The sequence below is a fragment of the Phoca vitulina genome, unplaced genomic scaffold (genome assembly GCF_004348235.1).
Source record: "Phoca vitulina isolate PV1807 unplaced genomic scaffold, GSC_HSeal_1.0 scaffold1, whole genome shotgun sequence".
Taxonomy (NCBI): domain Eukaryota; kingdom Metazoa; phylum Chordata; class Mammalia; order Carnivora; family Phocidae; genus Phoca; species Phoca vitulina.
Window position 1 is genome coordinate 58,598,980 of NW_022589704.1, and position 19,490 is coordinate 58,618,469.

General features: G+C 38.2%; 1 protein-coding gene across 4 annotated transcripts in view; it reads right to left on the reverse strand.

Moving 5' to 3' along the window:
* MAP3K20 (mitogen-activated protein kinase kinase kinase 20) overlaps nucleotides 1–19,490 on the reverse strand; it is a 180,523-nt gene that overhangs the window by 83,794 nt on the left and 77,239 nt on the right. For all 4 annotated transcript variants that reach the window (XM_032407928.1, XM_032407919.1, XM_032407902.1 and 1 more), the window contains exon 3: nucleotides 11,990–12,077. In XM_032407928.1, coding sequence (XP_032263819.1) covers nucleotides 11,990–12,077 — 88 coding nt within the window. The remainder of the gene's footprint in view (nucleotides 1–11,989; nucleotides 12,078–19,490) is intronic.

Sequence of the window (19,490 nt, forward strand, 5' to 3'; positions counted from 1 at the left end):
ACTTATTTTTTGTGTGTGGTTTAGGATTTAAAGATTTTATTTATTTGACAGAGAGAGACACAGCGAGAGAGAGGGAGCACAAGCAGGGGGAGTGGGAGAGGGAGAAGCAGGCTTCCCGCTGAGCAGAGAGCCCGACGTGGGGCTCGATCCCAGGACCCTGTGATCATGACCTGAGCCGAAGGCAGATGCTCAACCGACTGAGCCACCCAGGCGCCCCATGGTTTAGGATTTAATACCATTTTTTTACATGTGGATTTCTAATTGTCCCAGCACAATTTGTTGAAAAGACTATCTTTTGGGATGCCTAGGTGGCTCGGTCAGTTATGCATCTGCCTTTGGCTCAGGGGTCATGATCCCAGAATCCTGGGATCAAGCCCTGCATCAGGTTCCTTGCCTCAGCAGGAAGCCTGCTTCTCCCTCTGCCTGCCACTCCCCCTGCTTGTGCTCTCTAACAAATAAATAAATAAAATAAAATTTTTTAAAAGTTAAAAAAAAAAAGAAAGAAAATACTATCTTTTACCCATTGAATTGTCTTGGCACCTTTGTTGAAAATCAATTATCAATCAGTGTTAAGAGTTTTTCCCCTAAATTCTTAATTTTGTTCCATGGGCTACACGCCTGTCCTTGGGCCGATACTGCACGTATCCTAATATCACTGACTACCACAGATTTATAATAAGTACTGAAATGAGGTAGTCTAAGTCTTCAACCTTAGTTCTTCTAAAATTCTAGGTCTTTTGCATTTCTTTGTGAATTTTAGAATCACCTTGTAGTTTCTTATTTTAAAAAACCTGCTGGGATTTAGATAGGAATTATTTTGAATTTATCTATCAATTTGGGGAGAATTGCCATCTTGACAATAATGAGTCTTCCAAACCATGAACATGTAATGTTCTTCATATTGTTTAGAGCTATAGTTTCCCTCAGCAATGTTTTATACTTTTCATGATAAAAAGTCTTACACTTTATTAAATTTATACTCAACTATTTTATTCTTTTTGATACTACTGTGAATGAAATTGTATTTTTTTAAGATTTTATTTTTAAGTAACCACTACGTCCACCATGGGGCTCGAACTCACAACCCCAAGATCAAGTGTCACATGCCCTACTGACTGAGCCAGCCACATGCCCTGAATGAAACTGTTTCTTAATTAATTAATTAATTTGTGGATTCCTTGGGATTTTCTACATACAGGATCATGTCATGTAAGACAGTTTTATTTCTTCCTTTCCAGTATGGTCTCCTTTTATTTTTCTTGTCTAATTGTACTGGCTTAGAACCTTCAGTATAAGTATAATGTTGAATAGATGTGGCAAGAGCAGAACCTCACTGCCTTGTCCCCAGCCTTAGGGGAAGAACATTCAATTTCACCATTAAGTGTGACATTAGCTGTGGGTTTAGATGCTATTTATCAGGCTGAGAAAATTCCCTTCTGTTCCTACTCTGTTGAGATTTCTAATGATAAATGGGTGTTGTACTATGCCAAAAAGTTTTGTCTTTTTATTCTATTATCAATTTTAGTGCCTTACGTTAACTGATTTTAGATGTTAAACCAACCTTGCGTTTTTGGGATAAATTCCATTTGGTAATGGTATATAATCCTTTTTACAGGTGGCTGGATTCATCAGTTTGCTAATACAGCTCTTCCTCAACTTACAATGGGGTTACATATCAATAAGCCCATCATAAGTTGAAGATACAGTTAAGTTGAAAAATGCATTTAGGGGCACCTGGGTGGTATAGTTGGTTGGACATCTGATTCTTCGTTTCAGCTCAGGTCGTGGTCTCAGGGTTGTGGGATCGAGCCCCGCACTGGGCTTTGTGCTCAGTGGGGAGTCTGAGGATTCTCTCTCTCCTTCTGCCCCCCTCAAATAAATAAAATCTTAAAAAAAAAGCAAACGCATTTAGTACACCTAACCTACCAAACATCATAGCTTAGCCTAGCCTATTTTATTTTATTTTATTTTTTTAAAGATTTTATTCATTTATTTGACAGAGAGATAACGAGAGCAGGAACACAAGCAGGGGGAGAGAGGGAGAGGGAGAAGCGGGCTCCCCGCTCAGCAGGGAGCCCAATGTGGGGCTCGATCCCAGGACTCTGGGATCATGACCTGAGCTGAAGGCAGACACTCAACGACTGAGCCACCCAGGCGCCCCAGCCTAGCCTATTTTAAACTAAGTGCTCAGAACACTTAGATTAGCCCATAGTTGGGCAAAACTGTCTAATGCAAAACCTATTTTATAAGGAAGTGTTGAATACCTCGTGTAATTTACTGAATACTGTACTGAAAGTGCAAAATAGGATGACTGTACAGGTACAGAACGGTGGTAAGTATGTCAGTTGCTTACTCTTGGGATCATGTGGCTGACCGGGAGCTGTGGCTCTTGCCGCCGCCGCCCAGCATCACAGGAGAACACGGTACCACATATTATCAGCCCCAGGAAAGATCAAACCTCAGTATCTCAAGTCCTGAAGTACGGTTTCAACTGAATGCACATTGCTTTCGCACCAACATAAAGTCAAAAAACTGTAAGTTGAACCACTGTAGTTTGGGAACCTTCTGTATGTAGTTAAGAATTTTTACATCTATGTTCATGAGGGATATTGGTCTATAGTTTTCTTTTCTTAATATGTTTTTGTCTGGCTTCGGTATTGGGATAATACTGGCCTTAAAGAATGAGTTAGTAAGTGTTCCTTCCTCCTTTATTTTCTGAAAGAATATGGGAAGGATTGATGGTGTTTTTTTCCATAAACATTTGATGAATTCACCAGTGCAATCATCTGGGTCCAGGCTTTTCATTATGGAAATATTTTAAATTATTAATTCAAATTTCTTTATTATAGGTCTGTTCAGATTTTCTGTTTCTTCTTGAGTCAGTTTTGATAATTTGTATCTTTATAGGAATTTATTTATTGCATCTAAATTGCCTAATTTGGTGGCATAAAATTGATGACACCATTCCCTTATAATCCCTTTAAATCTGTAGAGGCCATAGTGCTGTCCTCTCCTTCATTTCTGAGTTTGCTAATATGTATCTTCTCTCTTTTCTCTTGGTCAATCTAGCTAAAGGTTTGTCAGTTTTAATGATCTTTTCAAAGACCAAATTTTTAGTTTCACTGATTTTTCTCTATTATTTTTCTGTTTTCTATTTTATCATGTTCTGCTTTCATCTTTATTATTTCCTTTCTTTGGCTTGCTCTGGGTTTATATGGTTCTTTTTTGTAGTTTCTTAAGGTTGAAGCTTGGATGATCAATGTCAGACCTTTCTTTTTGTGACACAGATGTTTAAAGTTATAAATTTCCCTTTAAGTATTACTTTACCTGCCTCCTATAATATTGTTATGTTGCATTTTTCATTACTTTTTCTGTCCAAAATATTTTAAAGTCTATTGTGATTTCTTCTTTGACTCATGGAGTATTTAGAAGTGTGTTGTTTAATTTCAAAATATTTGGAGGGATTTTTCAGATTTCTTTCTGGTGTTGATTTTTAACTTAATTTTATTGTAGTTAGAGAACATACATTGCAGTATTCCAATCCTTTTAGATGTATCAAGATTTATATCAAGATTTATTTCAAAGAGGTGCTTGGGTGGCTCAGTCGTTAAATGTCTGCCTTCGGCTCAGGTCATGATCCCAGGGTCCTGGGATCGAGCCCTGCATTGGGCTCCCTGCTCCACGGGAAGCCTGCTTCTCCCTCTCCCACTCCCCCTGCTTGTGTTCCTTCTCTGGCTGTATCTCTCTCTGTCAAATAAATAAATAAAATCTTAAAAAAAAAAAAAAAGAATTAAAAAAAAAATTTATTTCATAGCCTAACTTATGCTATATTCTGGAGAATGCTGGATGTGTACTTGAAAAGAATATGTATTGTTTGTTGGGCTGAAATCAAGTATTGTTGAATTGCCTATTTATCCTTTAAATTCTGTCAGTTTTTGTTTTATGTCCTTTGGGGACCTGCTGTTAGGTATGTATACCTTTACAATTGCTATATCCTCCTAATGTACTGATCCTTTTATCATTTATGAAATTACCTTGTTCATTTCTAATAATATTTTTTCTCTTGAGTCTATTTTGTCTGAAATTAATACAGTTACTCCCATTCTCTCATTGTTATTGTTTCCATGGTATGTCTTTTTCCATCCACTTACTTTCAACCTGTCTGTGTCTTTGAATCTAAAGTGTGTCTCTTGTAGACAGCACATAGTTGGAGCTTGTTTTTTTTGTCCATTCTGGACAATCTCTGTCTTTTAACTGGGATGTTTAGACCATTCACATTTAATGTAATTATTGATATGCTTGGATTTGATTTTGCCATATTGTTTTTACATGTCTCCTGTCCTTCTCAGTCATCTGTTCCTCCTTTACTGCCTTCTGTGCTGATATTTTTTATTTATCACTTTAATTCCTCAGTTGATTTTTTTCTGTATTTTTTGAGTGGACTTTCTTAGTGGTGGCTAAAGGGAATATAAAAGGCATCTTAATTTAGTATAATCTACTTCAGCTTAACACTAACTTAATTCTAGTAAAATACAGAAACTTTTCTCTGATACAGCTCCATTCCCTCATTTTTATGCTATTACTGTAAAATACATCTACATTTTTAAAAAATTTATTTATTTGAGAGAGAAAGAGAGAGAGAGTAGGGGGAGGAGCAGAGGGAGAGGGACGAGCAGACTCCATACTGACTGCAGAGCCCAACGCAGGGCCCAATCTCACGACCCTGAGATTATGACCTGAGCCAAAACCAAGAGTCGGACACTTAACCAACTGAGCCACCCAGGCACCCCATCTACATTTTTTAAGTAAGCAAAACAGTGTTCTAATTATTGCTTTATACAATCTTATGTTTTTAAGGATGTTAAGAGAAGAAATAAGAACAAATATATCCATGGAGTCTTTTATATTAACCTACATATTTATCATTTCCAGTTCCCTTTATTTTTCCTTGAATTACTATCTACTGTCATTTTCTTTCTGCCTGAAGAATTGACTGCCTTTAGTATTTCTTGTAAGGCAGAACTAATAGCAACAAATTTTCTCATCTTTTATCCAAGCACATCTTTGCTTTTTTTTCATTTTTAAAAGATAATTTTTGCTGGTATAGTTTTTTCTTTCAGCATTTTAAATGTCTACTGCTTTTGGCCTTTATTGTTGTAGATAAGAAGTTACCCATTAATCATATTGTTGTTCCTTTATAGGTAAGAAGTTGTTTTTATTTGCTACTTCCAAGATTTCACTTTGTCTTTAACAACACAGTTTGACTATGATGTGTCTAGGGGTGGATTCTTTTGCACCTATCCTACTTAGAGTTCATTGAGCTTCTCCAGTATGTAGATGAATGCATTTTATCAAATTCAGGAAGTTTTTTTGGCCATTATTTCTTCAAATACTTTTCTATTTTTTCCATTTTCTATTTTTATATTTTTCTACTCCTCTTCTCTCTCTGCTACTATACATTAATCGGTACACTTGATGTTGTCCATAGATCTCTGAGGTTCTGTTCATCCTCACTCAAATTTTTTCTCTTTTTCAGACTGGATAATTGCTACTGGCCCAGTTTTAAGTTCACTGATCTTTTTTTTTCTTTGCTATCTCAAATCTGCTGTTAAGTCAGTCTAGAGAATTTTTCATTTTAATTATTGTCCTTTTCCACCCCAGAATTTCCATGGAGTCCTATTTTTTTTTAAAAAAATTCGATTGGCTTGATGAGAGTCTCTGTTGTTTGATTCACTGTTTTTGTGTGTGTGTGTAATTTTTATTTTTACCTCAAAGTTATTAATAGCCACCAAATAGCATAAAATTACAATGATAATCTTAGATGAACAAAGGAATGGCAAAGAAGAGCTTTAAGTTTTACTATGAAATAGTTTGGTCCAATGTAACAATGAAGGCATTAGAAGTCTATACTACCACATAATCTAGACAAGTAAGCTGCTGTCTATAAATAAAAATATCCCTGGTGATACACTATTCAAATAGTTTTTGGTTACTAAAATAGCATTTAGTAGAAGATTCTCTCAGCACCTTTAACAGTTACTGTAAATGCCAAATATAAAGTAATGTTCACCCCCACCACCAAAAAAATTACTCGTCAGAAAAGAGTCACCTTTTATTAAGATACTTCTAAAAATCTCTCATAGGGTGCTCTCTCAATTACTTTATTTTGTACAGCAAAACATATTTGGGGAAAAATATCTGAGCCTGAGATTACCTTAATCAAAGGCAAATTTTAAAGGCTTATCAAGTCACCCGTATGAGCGAGAAACACAAAAAAGAGGCAACAAAACTTAACACAGACAGAATAATTACTTCTGGACCTATGGACTCTCAACTGCAACTGTGGGATGTCACTGAAAACAAGTCTTCTAAAGATCATTTAAAAAGTAATACAGTTATTGGGGCGCCTGGGTGCCTCAGTTGGTTAAGCATCTGCCTTCGGCTCAGGTTATGATCCCAAGGTCCTGGGATTGGGCCCTGCATTGGACTCCCTGCTTGGCAGGGAGCCTGCTTCTCCCTCTTCCCCTGCTCGTGCGTGCTGTCTCTCTCTCTCTCTCTCGCTATTTCTCTCTCAAATAAATAAAATCTTAAAAAAAAAAAGTAATGCAGTTATGGTTACAAATCTGCCCTGTGGGACTAAAATACCCAACAATCCTAACGTTATGCCATTGGTTACTTGAAGCTTGAGAGGAACATCCAGACACAGCTCATACAGAAATCCAAAACCTACCGTACTTTGAACATCTTAGACTACAGTGAAGATGATTTTGTGATACTGTGATTTATATTACAAAATATGTATCTGTCTTCTTCCTGTTTCTGAAACAAAGTTCCTAAAACCTGTGGAATTTTCTAAGCAATAAGAGTAATGGGAGCATCTTTTGTTATAATATTTGGTCTTTGTCCTTGGTTCCTCAAAGAGCTCCAGAGCCATCAAGGTGAAAGGAATGTCTTGTTATTCATACCAAGCCCTTTTCAACCACATCTGAGTTTATGTTAATGAAGTGGCTTTTGAAAAGCCCCTAAGGATGGTAGCTATTCTCCAAGAGAACAAGCAACTGTGATTAGAATCCCTCCCCCCCAACACACACACATGCACCTTTGGGGAGGGGAGAGGGCTGGAGGCTGAAAATCACCAACCACCAGTGCTTAATTAACCACCCTATGTAATGAAACATATAAAAATCCAAAAGGATGGGGTTCAGAGAGCTTCAAGATTGGTGGAGAACACATCCACATGCTGGGAGGGCTCACCCCAAACTCCAAAGGGACAGAAACCCCTGTGCTCGGGACCCTTCTGGACTTCACCCTATGTATCTCTTCATCTGATACCCCTTAATATCCTTTGTAATAAACCAGTACTAATCTAGTAAGTAAGCTGTTTTCCTGAGTTCTGAGAGCTGCTCCAATATTTGGTCAAATCCAAAGAGGGCATAGTGGGAACCTCCTATTTATAGCCAGTAGTCAAAAGTGCAGGTGACAACCTGAACTTGAAACTGGCATTGTGGGGGGGGGGCACTCTTGTGGGACTGAACCCTAACCTGTGGTATCTGACGCTATCTCCAGGTAGATCATGTAGGAAGAGAATCAAACTGTAGAATACCCAGATGGTATCACAGAATCACTTGGTGTGGGAAAACTACCACACACCTGGTGACCAGAAGTGCGCAAAGTGAAGTACAGTACTGGGAGAGGAGGAGACACACAGCACGGTGTTTTTCCATTAGAGATGTACTCTGAAAACCATGTTAAGATCATTTAAAAATGGACTCAGATAATGAAAAAAACATGGATGTAGAAGATACATTATGAAATGAAATTGCTTCATGAATGTGAGGGTGCAAGAAAGGCAGTACTATTATATTATTTCATATAAAACATGATCTGTAAATACGTTGGTAGATAAACCATTTTAAAAAGGTATATAATTCTTCTCATCTTTTTGGTCTTCTCACTGGAAATTAAGGACCCACCTTATACACACATGATTATATGCTTTACAAACCACTTCACTTCTCCCTAGAACACAGTTTATTGGACTTTGGTATAAAGTATTTGTTTTAATTCTTTAAAAAAGGGTCATTAAGAACCATACTAAGGAAACATTTCCTTTTGATTTCTAAGTTTATTTTTCCCTTTCAGTTTTATGGCAACCATAGCTGGCTCTGAAAAATGTAAACATATAGTCAGTCTCGTTGAACCAAATACCATTATCACAAAATCTCTTTATAATAAAATATTACCAAGCAAGCTTAGTTTGGACTAATAGTACAAACGAATTTAGGTAAATGTCTGGAAATGGTTTTAACAAGACATGACATTTATTTCTAATTGGCTAATAAGAAAAGACCAACACAATATCAAAACATGCAAATTAAATGTGTCTCTGACTGAAATAAATCAAGACTGAGTTCAAGGAAATGAGGTCAGGTACTTAAAAATTAGTATGTTTTCCATGGTTGAGTTTTAATGAGGATTTGGGCCTGTCAAAGCATCACATAGAACCAGTACCCTCTCTCAGAGTAGTAGTAAGAGGTCGTGTAGAACCTGTAACAAATTTAAGAGGTGACAGCAGCCCTAGAGCACAAAGATGTAATTCCCCAGGCCTCTGAGACCCTCAGCCACCTTCCTCTGGAGTCCCGGGACCCACCCTGCCTCCAGGTACTTTGTGCAGCGTTCCTCTCCAAACTGGCTCCAGAAGAACAACACGACCCAGTATCTCACAATCCCACCCTCCTTCCCAGGAGTTATCTCACTGTTACACTCCCAGCCATCAAGGATTTGCATAAATACTTGTTAAGGAAAAGAAAAAAAAAAGATAAAAGAATGGGAGTAATACAGAATTAAGAGGTTTCCAAAGATCCAAGAAAATGTGATCCATTATTGTACTGTTTCTTTTGACTTTGGAGTCTGAGGTCGTAGTCACTCCATTTCTTTGTAGATCTAGGGGAAAGATGCTCACCTCCCCTCCTTCCCCTCTGAGGGATATCAAGCGGCAGCTGTCTCTTGGACTCTTCCCTGGGTCCCCCTATAAGCAGGTTTTCTAAGTCTGTGATGAAAAGTTTCGGCACACACGCGTGCACCGGTGCGCACACACGCATACACACTCCCACCCTTCACGCACATAGAAGAAAACGGAGACGCTGATCGTCAGAGACCCCTCTGTGCAGCCTGGGCAGAGTCATGACAAGACTCACGTCTCCCAATCCCCATACCAGTGACATTCCATTCTGACACGCCGATAAATCATTCTTTCAAGTCCTCCATCTGAGTACCAACAGCTGCTTTGCTGCACAAGCTTTCCTGTGAACAAACTCAAGTGGAATGGATTCAAGCCATTCAAGTTCCCCCCCCAGAACCCCAACAACTGAGGAAGATGACAGAGGTCAAAAGCGGGGGGCAGCTAAGCTGAGTGATCAAGGCCTCTGTGCTTGTTTGTCTCTCTTTTCTCTCTTAACCTCCCCATATTAAGACTTATTTGTGTTCCTTTCAAGAGGCAGAAGTGCTATCATCCCCAACCCCTGAGCTCCCGAACTAGGCTCAGTTGGCAAATGGACTGCTTCTACCCATGCACAGAACACAGCTTGATCTTTAAGCTGCAGGAGGTGGTTTGAAGAGCTCTGGTATTTCTTTGGTAGATACTTGTAAACATATAATTAAAATTAGTATCTCTAGAAACAAAACTAATCTTATCAAATTAATACATTTTAAAACACCAAAACTTGGTTAAGAAGTGTCTTTAATAATCAACCTCACAGGTCAATAAAGGAGCTATAAATACATAATTTACTATCACCTGACAGTTGTGAAACTTGTGTGGTTTTAAAGAAATGTTTACTGTTACCAGTTGCTTATTCCTGGCTCTACAGGGAAAGAGTTATAGATCTAAAAAGAACTAATCAATTATAACCAAAGATTTGGTGTAGGTATAGGTAGGGAATGCTAGAGAGGTGCAGGAAACAGAGGACTGGCTAGTCCATAAAGTAACTAAGTAAAACAAACTCACTCATCCAACTCCTTGGATACTTTCTTCCTCTTTTGCATGAGAAGACCCGGGTTGAGAATGCTGGCAATGAATGTGTTTCGCATCCTCCTGGGACTCAGAATAAACTCTTGGAAAAAGGAATTCACACCATGACTTAAGTCCCTTTTCTATTCCTCATCCTCACCTCAAGAAACTAGAAAACTTCATGATTAGTCTATTGAGTTCATTAAAGCTAAAGTCTTCCACTCAAAAGCATTAAATTAGGTCAAGGGTACAAGACAAGAAGCCCAGTTTCTAATCTCTTTGGAGCACCACATTTTCATCGGCTAGATAAGAATAACTTAAGCCACAAACAAGGATCAGAAAACTGGATTCAGGGGTGCCTGGGTGGCTCAGTCCATTAAAAGTCTGCCTTTGACTCAGGTCATGGTCTCAGGGTCCTGAGATTGAGCCCCTCTTTGGGCTCCCTGCCTAGCGGGAAGTCTGTTTCTCCCTCCACCTGCCGCTCCCTGCCTTGTGCTCTTTCTCTAATAAATAAATAAAATCTTAAAAAAGAAAACTGGATTCAGACTTTTAAGGTAAACCTAACTAGTAAAAAAGTAAATACAATGGACTGGGAAAGGCGGAGCAATATGGTAACTGGGTCATAGACAGGATATAACTAAAAATCAGAAATATGACTTAAAAGAATAGATGTGGTTTACACCCCAACAATATAACCCCCTCTTAGGTATTCAGGTTAATAGGAAATGTACAGATTCAAGACTGAAAGCTGCCACATTACCCCGTTTTAGGCATAGATCTAAACATAGCTGAATGGGGATAAAATTCCCTCCATGTAAGAACTTAGGTAAAAACGCTGTTTATCAGAGTAAAAGCATGTTAAACTGCTTGCTGCTCGAAGGTGGAAATAACAGCAACCATGTCCCTATGTGGGTAAGAACCAGTGTGTGCAGCCTTCTGGAACCTAGCCCACATACAAGAAGAGGAGCTTCTATTAAGATCAACCTGAGAAATGTATACTAGTGGTCTACCACCAGCTGGATGACCTCGGGAAGTGTACTTAAGTTAGAGTCTTAGTTTCTTATTTATAAAAATTATTTATAGAAATTATTTTACCTATCTCATGGGGTCATTGTAAGTATTAGATGAGATCATTTATAAAGAGTACCTAACCCACAACTCTTTACTGAGGATGTTTTGTTGTTATTCTCTGTAAAGACAAACCAAGTTGTTAACACTACAGCAGAAGAAGATGGGGTTAATCTTTTAAGGTTTTCTTGTTGGTTTTGTTTTAATCAAAGAACTGTCATGATAAAGAACCTGACCAAAGTTATTTATTATAAAATTGAACGTTATACTTATTATGAACCTAAAGCTGCTCATTGGATTGTATAAATTTGAGTACAAAGTATTAAAAATATGTGTCTTTCTTTGCTTTTATATGGCAAAATTTTCTGTGTGCTCCTCTTTGGAAAGGGTATTCCCATCAGTTATAAACTGCTGCTCCAAATGTGATAATTTAGATCAAGGTCATTACCAACCCAGATGACCAAACCTGAAAAATACTGTTCTCACGTCAGAGACCTTGAAGAAAGAATGCTCTAATGGGATTAAAATACCTTGTAAAGAATTACAACATGAACAGCTCAAGAAATCTTAATTTGTAAAAGGTCACAGAGTTACAAAAAACATCGCTCATTTCAGCTAATTAAATGAAATTTTAGTTAAACGACACCTTTAAATATTGGTATTGCAGCTGCGAGTGCATTTAAATAGCATTTACGCAGATATAATTAGCACAATTAAACATGGGTAGAAGTGGAAACACCATTCTTAATTATATTGATATAATCAGTTTTATTAATGCTTTATAGCAACAAAAGTGACATCTGACAGTAGCACACAATTCACGACTGAACCTAATATTAAGCATTTTAGCATATTAAGGAGTCTAAAGCTAGGTAATTGGGGAAAGAAAGAAATCAAATAATGCGTGCCTACCTGTGACGATCCCATAGTTGGGAGGTTCGAGAATTACTCCGTAAAACTGGATGATGTTTCTGTGACTGAGGACACTGAGTATTTCTGCCTGTACGAAAATCAAATACAAAGTTACGTAAGATTTCACATTTATAAAAGTCTCATAAAAGAGGTTTCCCATTCAGTTTCCTTTTACATACATTTACAAAGATAGATATGTGCTCAACAAGTATGCGATACTGATAGAACTGTCTTTAGTAGCCTTCTTAAAAGTTTAAGAATTTTGATTGAAGCTTTCTGACAATTTAAAAAGGAAATGGTGGGGGGGGCGCCTGGGTGGCTCAGTGGTTGAGCGTCTGCCTTCGGCTCAGGTCATGATCACAGGGTCCTGGGATCGAGCCCCACACTGGGCTCCAGCCCCACACTGGGCTCCCCGCTATGTGGGAAGCCTGCTTCTTCCTCTCCCACTCCCCCGCTTGTGTTCTCCCTCTCTCGCTGTGTCTCTCCCTGTCAAATAAATAAAATCTTTAAAAAGAAATAAAAAAAATAAAAAATAAAAAGGAAATGGGATTGAAGGTGCAGCAGTAGAGGTGCGTCCTAGCAAGCCAGCACGACAGGAAGTGAGGAGGGTGGCGGCGAGGCGAGAGGCCATATCTGTTTACAGAAAAGCCCTCTTCCTAATAGTTGAATATGTTTTTTCTCTATTGTGTCTCTTGCGGGAGACTCAAGACTGAACTTCTACCAGTTGGATGAGTAGTCATGACAAAATTAATGGAGGATTTCTTAACTATTACTGAAACAGGTTCAGGTAATACCCATTTATATTATTTATCTAATCATTCAAAATATATCCTTGCTCTTGTACTGTATGCGGCAAAGTGGTGGGTTCCTGCCCTTCAGTAGTGATTTGGGAAGTAGGGGAGCCATGCTTTACATTTGAAATGTATTAAATACCAGAACACTCTCTTGCAGAGTGACATCATAAAAAACTATTAAACTTAATTTTTTAAATGAAAAAACAGAGATACTGCAGTGTATATCTGCTAATGTCTGTAAGAAGGGCATTCTCTAAATTAACTAAGTCATATGTACTTGTTACTTTTGTGGAGATAAAATATGGCTAATCAGGAATTATAAATACAATTAGATACAAAATCATTTAGGTGCAAAAAAAATCTGTTTTTTAAATGAAAAGCATGTTATTGTAAGTAAATAAATAGGAGATTTATAATTCCCCATTCCAGAAAGGGTATTCAGAAGGTAAGCAAATAAGGAAAAATGGAACAGGGTTTGGTTCGAAAGGGGACTCCCCTTTGGGAATCTGCTCAATGTAAATTAGTATTATTTGTTACAAATTTTTTGTCACAGGATAAGAATCGAGATTTCATTAAAAACAGTGTGAAATTTGTTTTCAAGGTGGTATAACTAAGTACAAAAACAGAAGTTTAAGGGTTGGCATGGGGTCAGTATGGAATCAAGAGAAAGGAAAATTATCATTGACTGGATGAGACGTTTATCAAAGCTTCTTTGCTAGTGGTCTTCTTTTAGTGATGCAGGTGCTGAAGGGGGCTATCAAAACACTTCTTTCACACTCCCTGAGTGCCTACTGTGTGCAGAGGTTCTATGTTCATCAAACAACCTTCTTCCCATAGTTTAGTTTTCCAAGTAAAAAGAAAATGCATTCACTGAGCAAGACAATTATTCATCAGTATGGCAATTCTATTCTTATTAAGAAATAATAAATGAACTTTGTTCTTAAAACAGAGTTCAGGTGAGGGACACCTGGGTGGCTCAGTCGGTTAAGCATCTGCCTTCAGCTCGGGTCATGATCCTGGGGTTCCTGGGATCGAGCCCTGAGTAGGGCTCCCTGCCCAGCGGGGAGTCTGCTTCTCCCTCTGCCTCCTACTCCTCTCATGCTCTCTCCCCTCCGCCCAATAAATCAATAAAATCTTAAAAAAAAAAGAGTTCATGTGAAGTTTGGAAAACAGAAGCGCCCCTATTTTCAAAGCAGATCAACTCTTTGTGAGTAGAGCATTAGAATTCAATGCAATAAAGCACTAATGTTTGGACCAGTATTTATCAAAATAGGGGAGTGTTAGCCTTTGGTATGTTTTGGTGTATTCTTTGGGGTATCCAAATTCTGTGACCATTAAAAATGTTTAAATCAAGGGGTGCCTGGGCTGGCTCAGTCAATAGAGCATGTGACTCCTGATCTCAGGGTTGTAAGTTCGAGCCCCATGTTGGGCGTAGAACTTACTTTAAAAACAAAACAAAACAAAAGAAAGAATATTCTAAATCTTTGGATGACCATTTTATAATTCAGCACCACATGGGATTTTCAATGTTCCAGCTAATTTTCATGTTTACATTTAAGATATTGCCAAGTGATGCCTTGGAAAGACAAAATTTATCTTTCAAGCTGGTAAACATATGCAGATGTTAAAATAACAACCATTATTTTGTGTCCCATTGTTATGCTCATTTAAACTTTTTTTACAGTTAGCAAAAACTAAATTCTTGCGGTATAATTTGTAAGTAAAAGACATTTTCACAGGGGTGCCTGGGTGGCTCAGTTGGTTGAGTGGCTGCCTTCGGCTCAGGTCATGATCCTGGAGTCCCTGGATCGAGTCCCGCATCGGGCTCCCTGCTCGGCGGGGAGTCTGCTTCTCCCTCTGACCCTCCCCCCTCTCATGTGCTCTCTCTCTCATTCTCTCTCTCAAATAAATAATCTTTAAAAAAAAAAAAAAAAGACATTTTCACAGAATAAGACTTTGTTCTAATTTAACAAACTAAGATTTTGATTTAACATTATAAAAACAACATACTAGGGGCGCCTGGGTGGCTCAGTCGTTAAAGCGTCTGCCTTCGGCTCAGGTCATGATCCCAGGGTCCTGGGATCGAGCCCCGCATCGGGCTCCCTGCTCAGCGGGAAGCCGGCTTCTCCCTCTCCCACTCCCCCTGCTTGTGTTCCCTCTCTCACTGTGTCTCTCTCTGTCAAATAAATAAAATCTTTAAAAAAAAAAAACAACATACTACTTTGGAGTGCTGTACTGGTTCCATGGAAATGGTCTTATAATAAGCAGAGAGAGACTAAATAAATGATATTTGCAATAAATGAAGATCAAGTAATGTCTTGATGTGAGCAACTGAAGCAAGCTCCAATAGAAATAACTGTGGGAGGGGCGCCTGGGTGGCTCAGTCGTTAAACATCTGCCTTCCGCTCAGGTCATGGTCCCAGGGTCCTGGGATCGAGCCCCGCATCGAGCCCGCATCTAGCCCCGCATCGGGCTCCCTGCTCGGCAGGAAGCCTGCTTCTCCCTCTCCCACTCCCCCTGCTTGTGTTCCCTCTCTCGCTGTGTCTCTCTCTGTCAAATAAATAAATAAAATCTTTAAAAAAAAAAAAGAAAGAAAGAAAGAAAGAAAAAGAAAGAAAGAAAAAGAAAGAAAGAAAGAAAGAAAGAAAGAACGAACGAACTGTGGGATTAGCCAAGTGACTAAAATCTGGGCTGTGGCGATCAGCATCTGACAGCAAGTGGATGTATTCTGTAGATTTGCCTTTATAGGCACCTGCTTGCCAACAGTTCGTTAATGCAACTGTTATAGCAACAAAAAGCTTTTCTTTAAATTGTTGTTTTCCAGATTTATGTTTTGGAATACTCTAGCAAATAGACTGCCCATCAAAATAATGGCTTAGTGGTTTAAGAAGTTCACTGTTATTAAGGAAACATACTAATGATGAAGGCTAAATATAATGGTCCACTGTGCCAAAAAAAATTTTTTTACACTATCATCAACAAAAGCCATTTATTTTCAGTAAATGTAATTTGATGAAAATTGTTCATTTTAGTTATGTTGACTTTATACTTTTATTTTTACTTAATTGAAAAACTGGTTTTGATTTTACAAGCGCTATAAGCACGACTTCTGGGGTGCCTGGCTGGCTCAGTCAGTAAAGCATGGGACTCTTGATCTCAGGGTTGTGAGTTTGTGTCTCATGTTCGGTATAGAGATTACTTAAAAATAAAACCCTAAAAGGGGCGCCTGGGTGGCTCAGTCGTTAAGCGTCTGCCTTCGGCTCAGGTCATGATCCCAGGGTCCTGGGATCGAGCCCCGCATCGGGCTCCCTGCTCCGCGGGAAGCCTGCTTCTCCCTCTCCCACTCCCCGTGCTTGTGTTCCCTCTCTCACTGTGTCTCTCTCTGTCAAATAAATAAATAAAATTAAAAAAAATAAAAATAAAAAACCCTAAAAAAAAAAGCATAAGTAGGTCTTAGTTTTATGCTGTGTATACTTAAGTTACACTGAAATAATAATTTTTTTAAAAAGATTTATTTATTTATTTGAGAGAGTGAGAATGAGAGAGAGAGAGTACACGAGAGGGGGGAGGGTTAGGGAGAAGCAGGCTCCCCGCTGAGCAGGGAGCCCGATGTGGGACTCGATCCAGGGACTCCAGGATCATGACCTGAGCCGAAGGCAGTCGCCCAACCAACTAAGCCACCCAGGCACCCTGAAATAATAATTTTAATCAACATTAGAAATACAGATGACTAATATTTCTATATATTTCTCAGTTTGCAAAATGCCATTCTAGGAACTCAAACAGAAATATGTATGCCAGTGTTCACTGCAGCATTATTCATAATAACCAAAAGGCAGAAGCAAGCTGAGGTGGGCAGAGAAACAAAATGTGATATATAAATACAATGGAATATTAATTTAGCTATAAAAAGGCATTAATTTTTAAGTTCTGATACATGTTACAATACAGATCAACCTTGAAAACATTACATTAAGTGAATAAGCCAGACACAAAATGACAAATATCACATGACCCTTCTTTTACAACATATCTTGAATTGTCAAATTCAGAGATAAAGAATGCAGGTTAGAGGTTACACCAGTGCTGGAGGAGGAGGGAATGGGGAGCTGCTGCTTAATGTGCAGAGTCCCTGTTTGGAGTGATGAAAAAAATTTGGAAATAGATCATAGTAATGGTTGTACAACACTGTGAATGCAATTAATGCCACCAAAGTGTACACTTAAATATGGTTAAAATGGCAAATTTCATGCTATATATATTTTACCACAATAAAAAATGTTTTAAAAATGCAGTCAGAATGGCTAAAATTAACAAGTCAGGAAATGACAGATGTTGGCGAGGACACGGAGAAAGGGGAACCCTCCTACACTGTTGGTGGGAATGCAAGCTGGTGCAGCCACTCTAGAAAACAGTATGGAGGGTCCTCAAGAAGTTAAAAATAGAACTACCCTACCACCCAGCAACTGTGCTATTAGGTATTTACCCCAAAGATACAAATGTAGTGATCAGGAGAGGCACCTGCACCCCAATGTTTATAGCAGCAATGTCCACAATACCAAACTGTGGAAAGAGCCCAGATGTCCATCGACAGATGAATGGATAAAGAAGAAGTGGTATCTATATACAGTGGAATACTACTCAGCCATCAGAAAGAAAAAGAAATCTTGCCATTTTTAACGACACGGATGGAACTAGAGGGTATTATACTAAGTGAAGTAAGTCAATCAGAGAAAGAATTATCATATGATTTCAGTCATATGTGGAATTTAAGAAACAAAACAGAGAAGCATAGAAGAAGGGAGGGAAAAATGAAAGAAGATGAAATCAGAGAGGGAGAAAAACCAGAAGAGACTCTTAACCATAGGAAACAAAATGAGGGTTGCTAGAGGGCAGAGGGCTGGGGGGCTGGGGTACTGGGGTGATGGGCATTAAGGAGGGCACATGATGTAATGAGCAATGGGTGTTGTATGCAACTGATGAATCACTGAACTCTACTACCTCTCAAACTAATACACTATATGCTAATTAACTGAATTTAAATAAAATAAATTTAAAAAATAAAATAGAGCTCTCAAAAAAATAAATAAAAAATGCTATTCTAGACTTTTATAGAGATGATCATATTCTTTCCCTATATATTTATATACATATATGTGTACACATACATACATACACCATAATAATCATCTCAAAGTTACAGAACTCAAGGTCTAAATATCCTTGGGTAAATAAGTACTTTTCCAGATTAGGATTTAAGGAAGTAAGGAAAGTCTGTGACAGACTACAACAATTTTAACTCTGGCCCAGAGACTCTCCATAAAGGGTCCCAATCTGATATAGAAGAGAAGTTCCCACAGTCTATCCATAAAAATGTCCTCATCAGAGTACAAAAATGTCTACACAGACGTAAGATATGTGACTGCTCCTACTTCCAGCAGGCTGGTTTCTTCCTCTCTCCTCTCCCCTCCCCTCCCTTCCTACTTCTCTTCTTTATAGGAAGGATTACAGGCATTTTAGTGAACAGATCCAGGGGGAGGAGGTATTTTGTTATATGACAACACGAACGAAAGAAAGTAAAGATATTGATAGCACTCTATTGATCTACGGACAACGCTAACGAAAGAAATGGTTTCTGAAGACCCACATCATTAGGCTGGCAGGCTCTATTTACATCTTCTCTTAGGAACAGGCTTTATTTTATCTGGCCCTTCTTTATGTTTATATGGACCGATGAGCTGCTAGCTCAAGTTGCCATGTTTTCAGAAGTCAGCCAGCATACAGGTTCCAAATGGCCAATTCAGAGAGATTAAGAGAAGTTAAATATTATAATTTAAACTAAATTTAACTAAATATCATAATTTAAATAAATTTAAGGGAATTTGTTTTAATCCTCTTCTTTCAAAGTACTTGCAACAGTCTTAAAAGAAGATTTTAAGTCAATTAGTATCTTTATCTTCAGAGCAATCCCTTTCCCTCAATTCAGAACTTATTTTTAGGGCCGCCTGGGTGGCTCAGCCGTTAGGCATCTGCCTTTGGCTCAGGTCATGATCCCAGGGTCCTGGGATCGAGCCCCACACTGGGCTCCCTGCTCCGCGGGAAGCCTGCTTCTCCCTCACCCACTCCCCCTGCTTGTGTTCCTTCTCTCATTGTCTCTCCCTCTCTGTCAAATAAATAAAAGCTTTAAAAAAACAAAACAAAACAAAAACTTATTTTCTATTTTGGCAAAACTGCCTTTTTGAAAAAAATTGAGATACAATTGACACATAACATTATATTAGTCTCAGATGTAAAACATGATGATTCAATATTTATATATATTAATCACCACAATTAGTCGTTAACATCCATCACCACACACAATGACAAGTTCTTTTTTCTTGTGATGAGAACTTTTAAGACCTACTGCCTTAGCAACTTTCGACTATACAATACAGTATTATTAACTGTAGTCACCATGCTGTATATTACATCTCCATGACTTATTTTATAACTAAAAGTTTTTCAACCTAATCCCAAATTTAAATTTGTTTAAATTAGGAGAGCTGGCATAAAATCCTTAAAGATTCTGTTTTTAAGGCTTGTTTTACATTTTTTACATTCCACTGACATAGTCTATATGTATTATGTGATAAATATATATATATTTATATATATTTTTTTAAGTAGGCTCCACACCCAGCATGGAGCCCAACATGGGGCTTGAA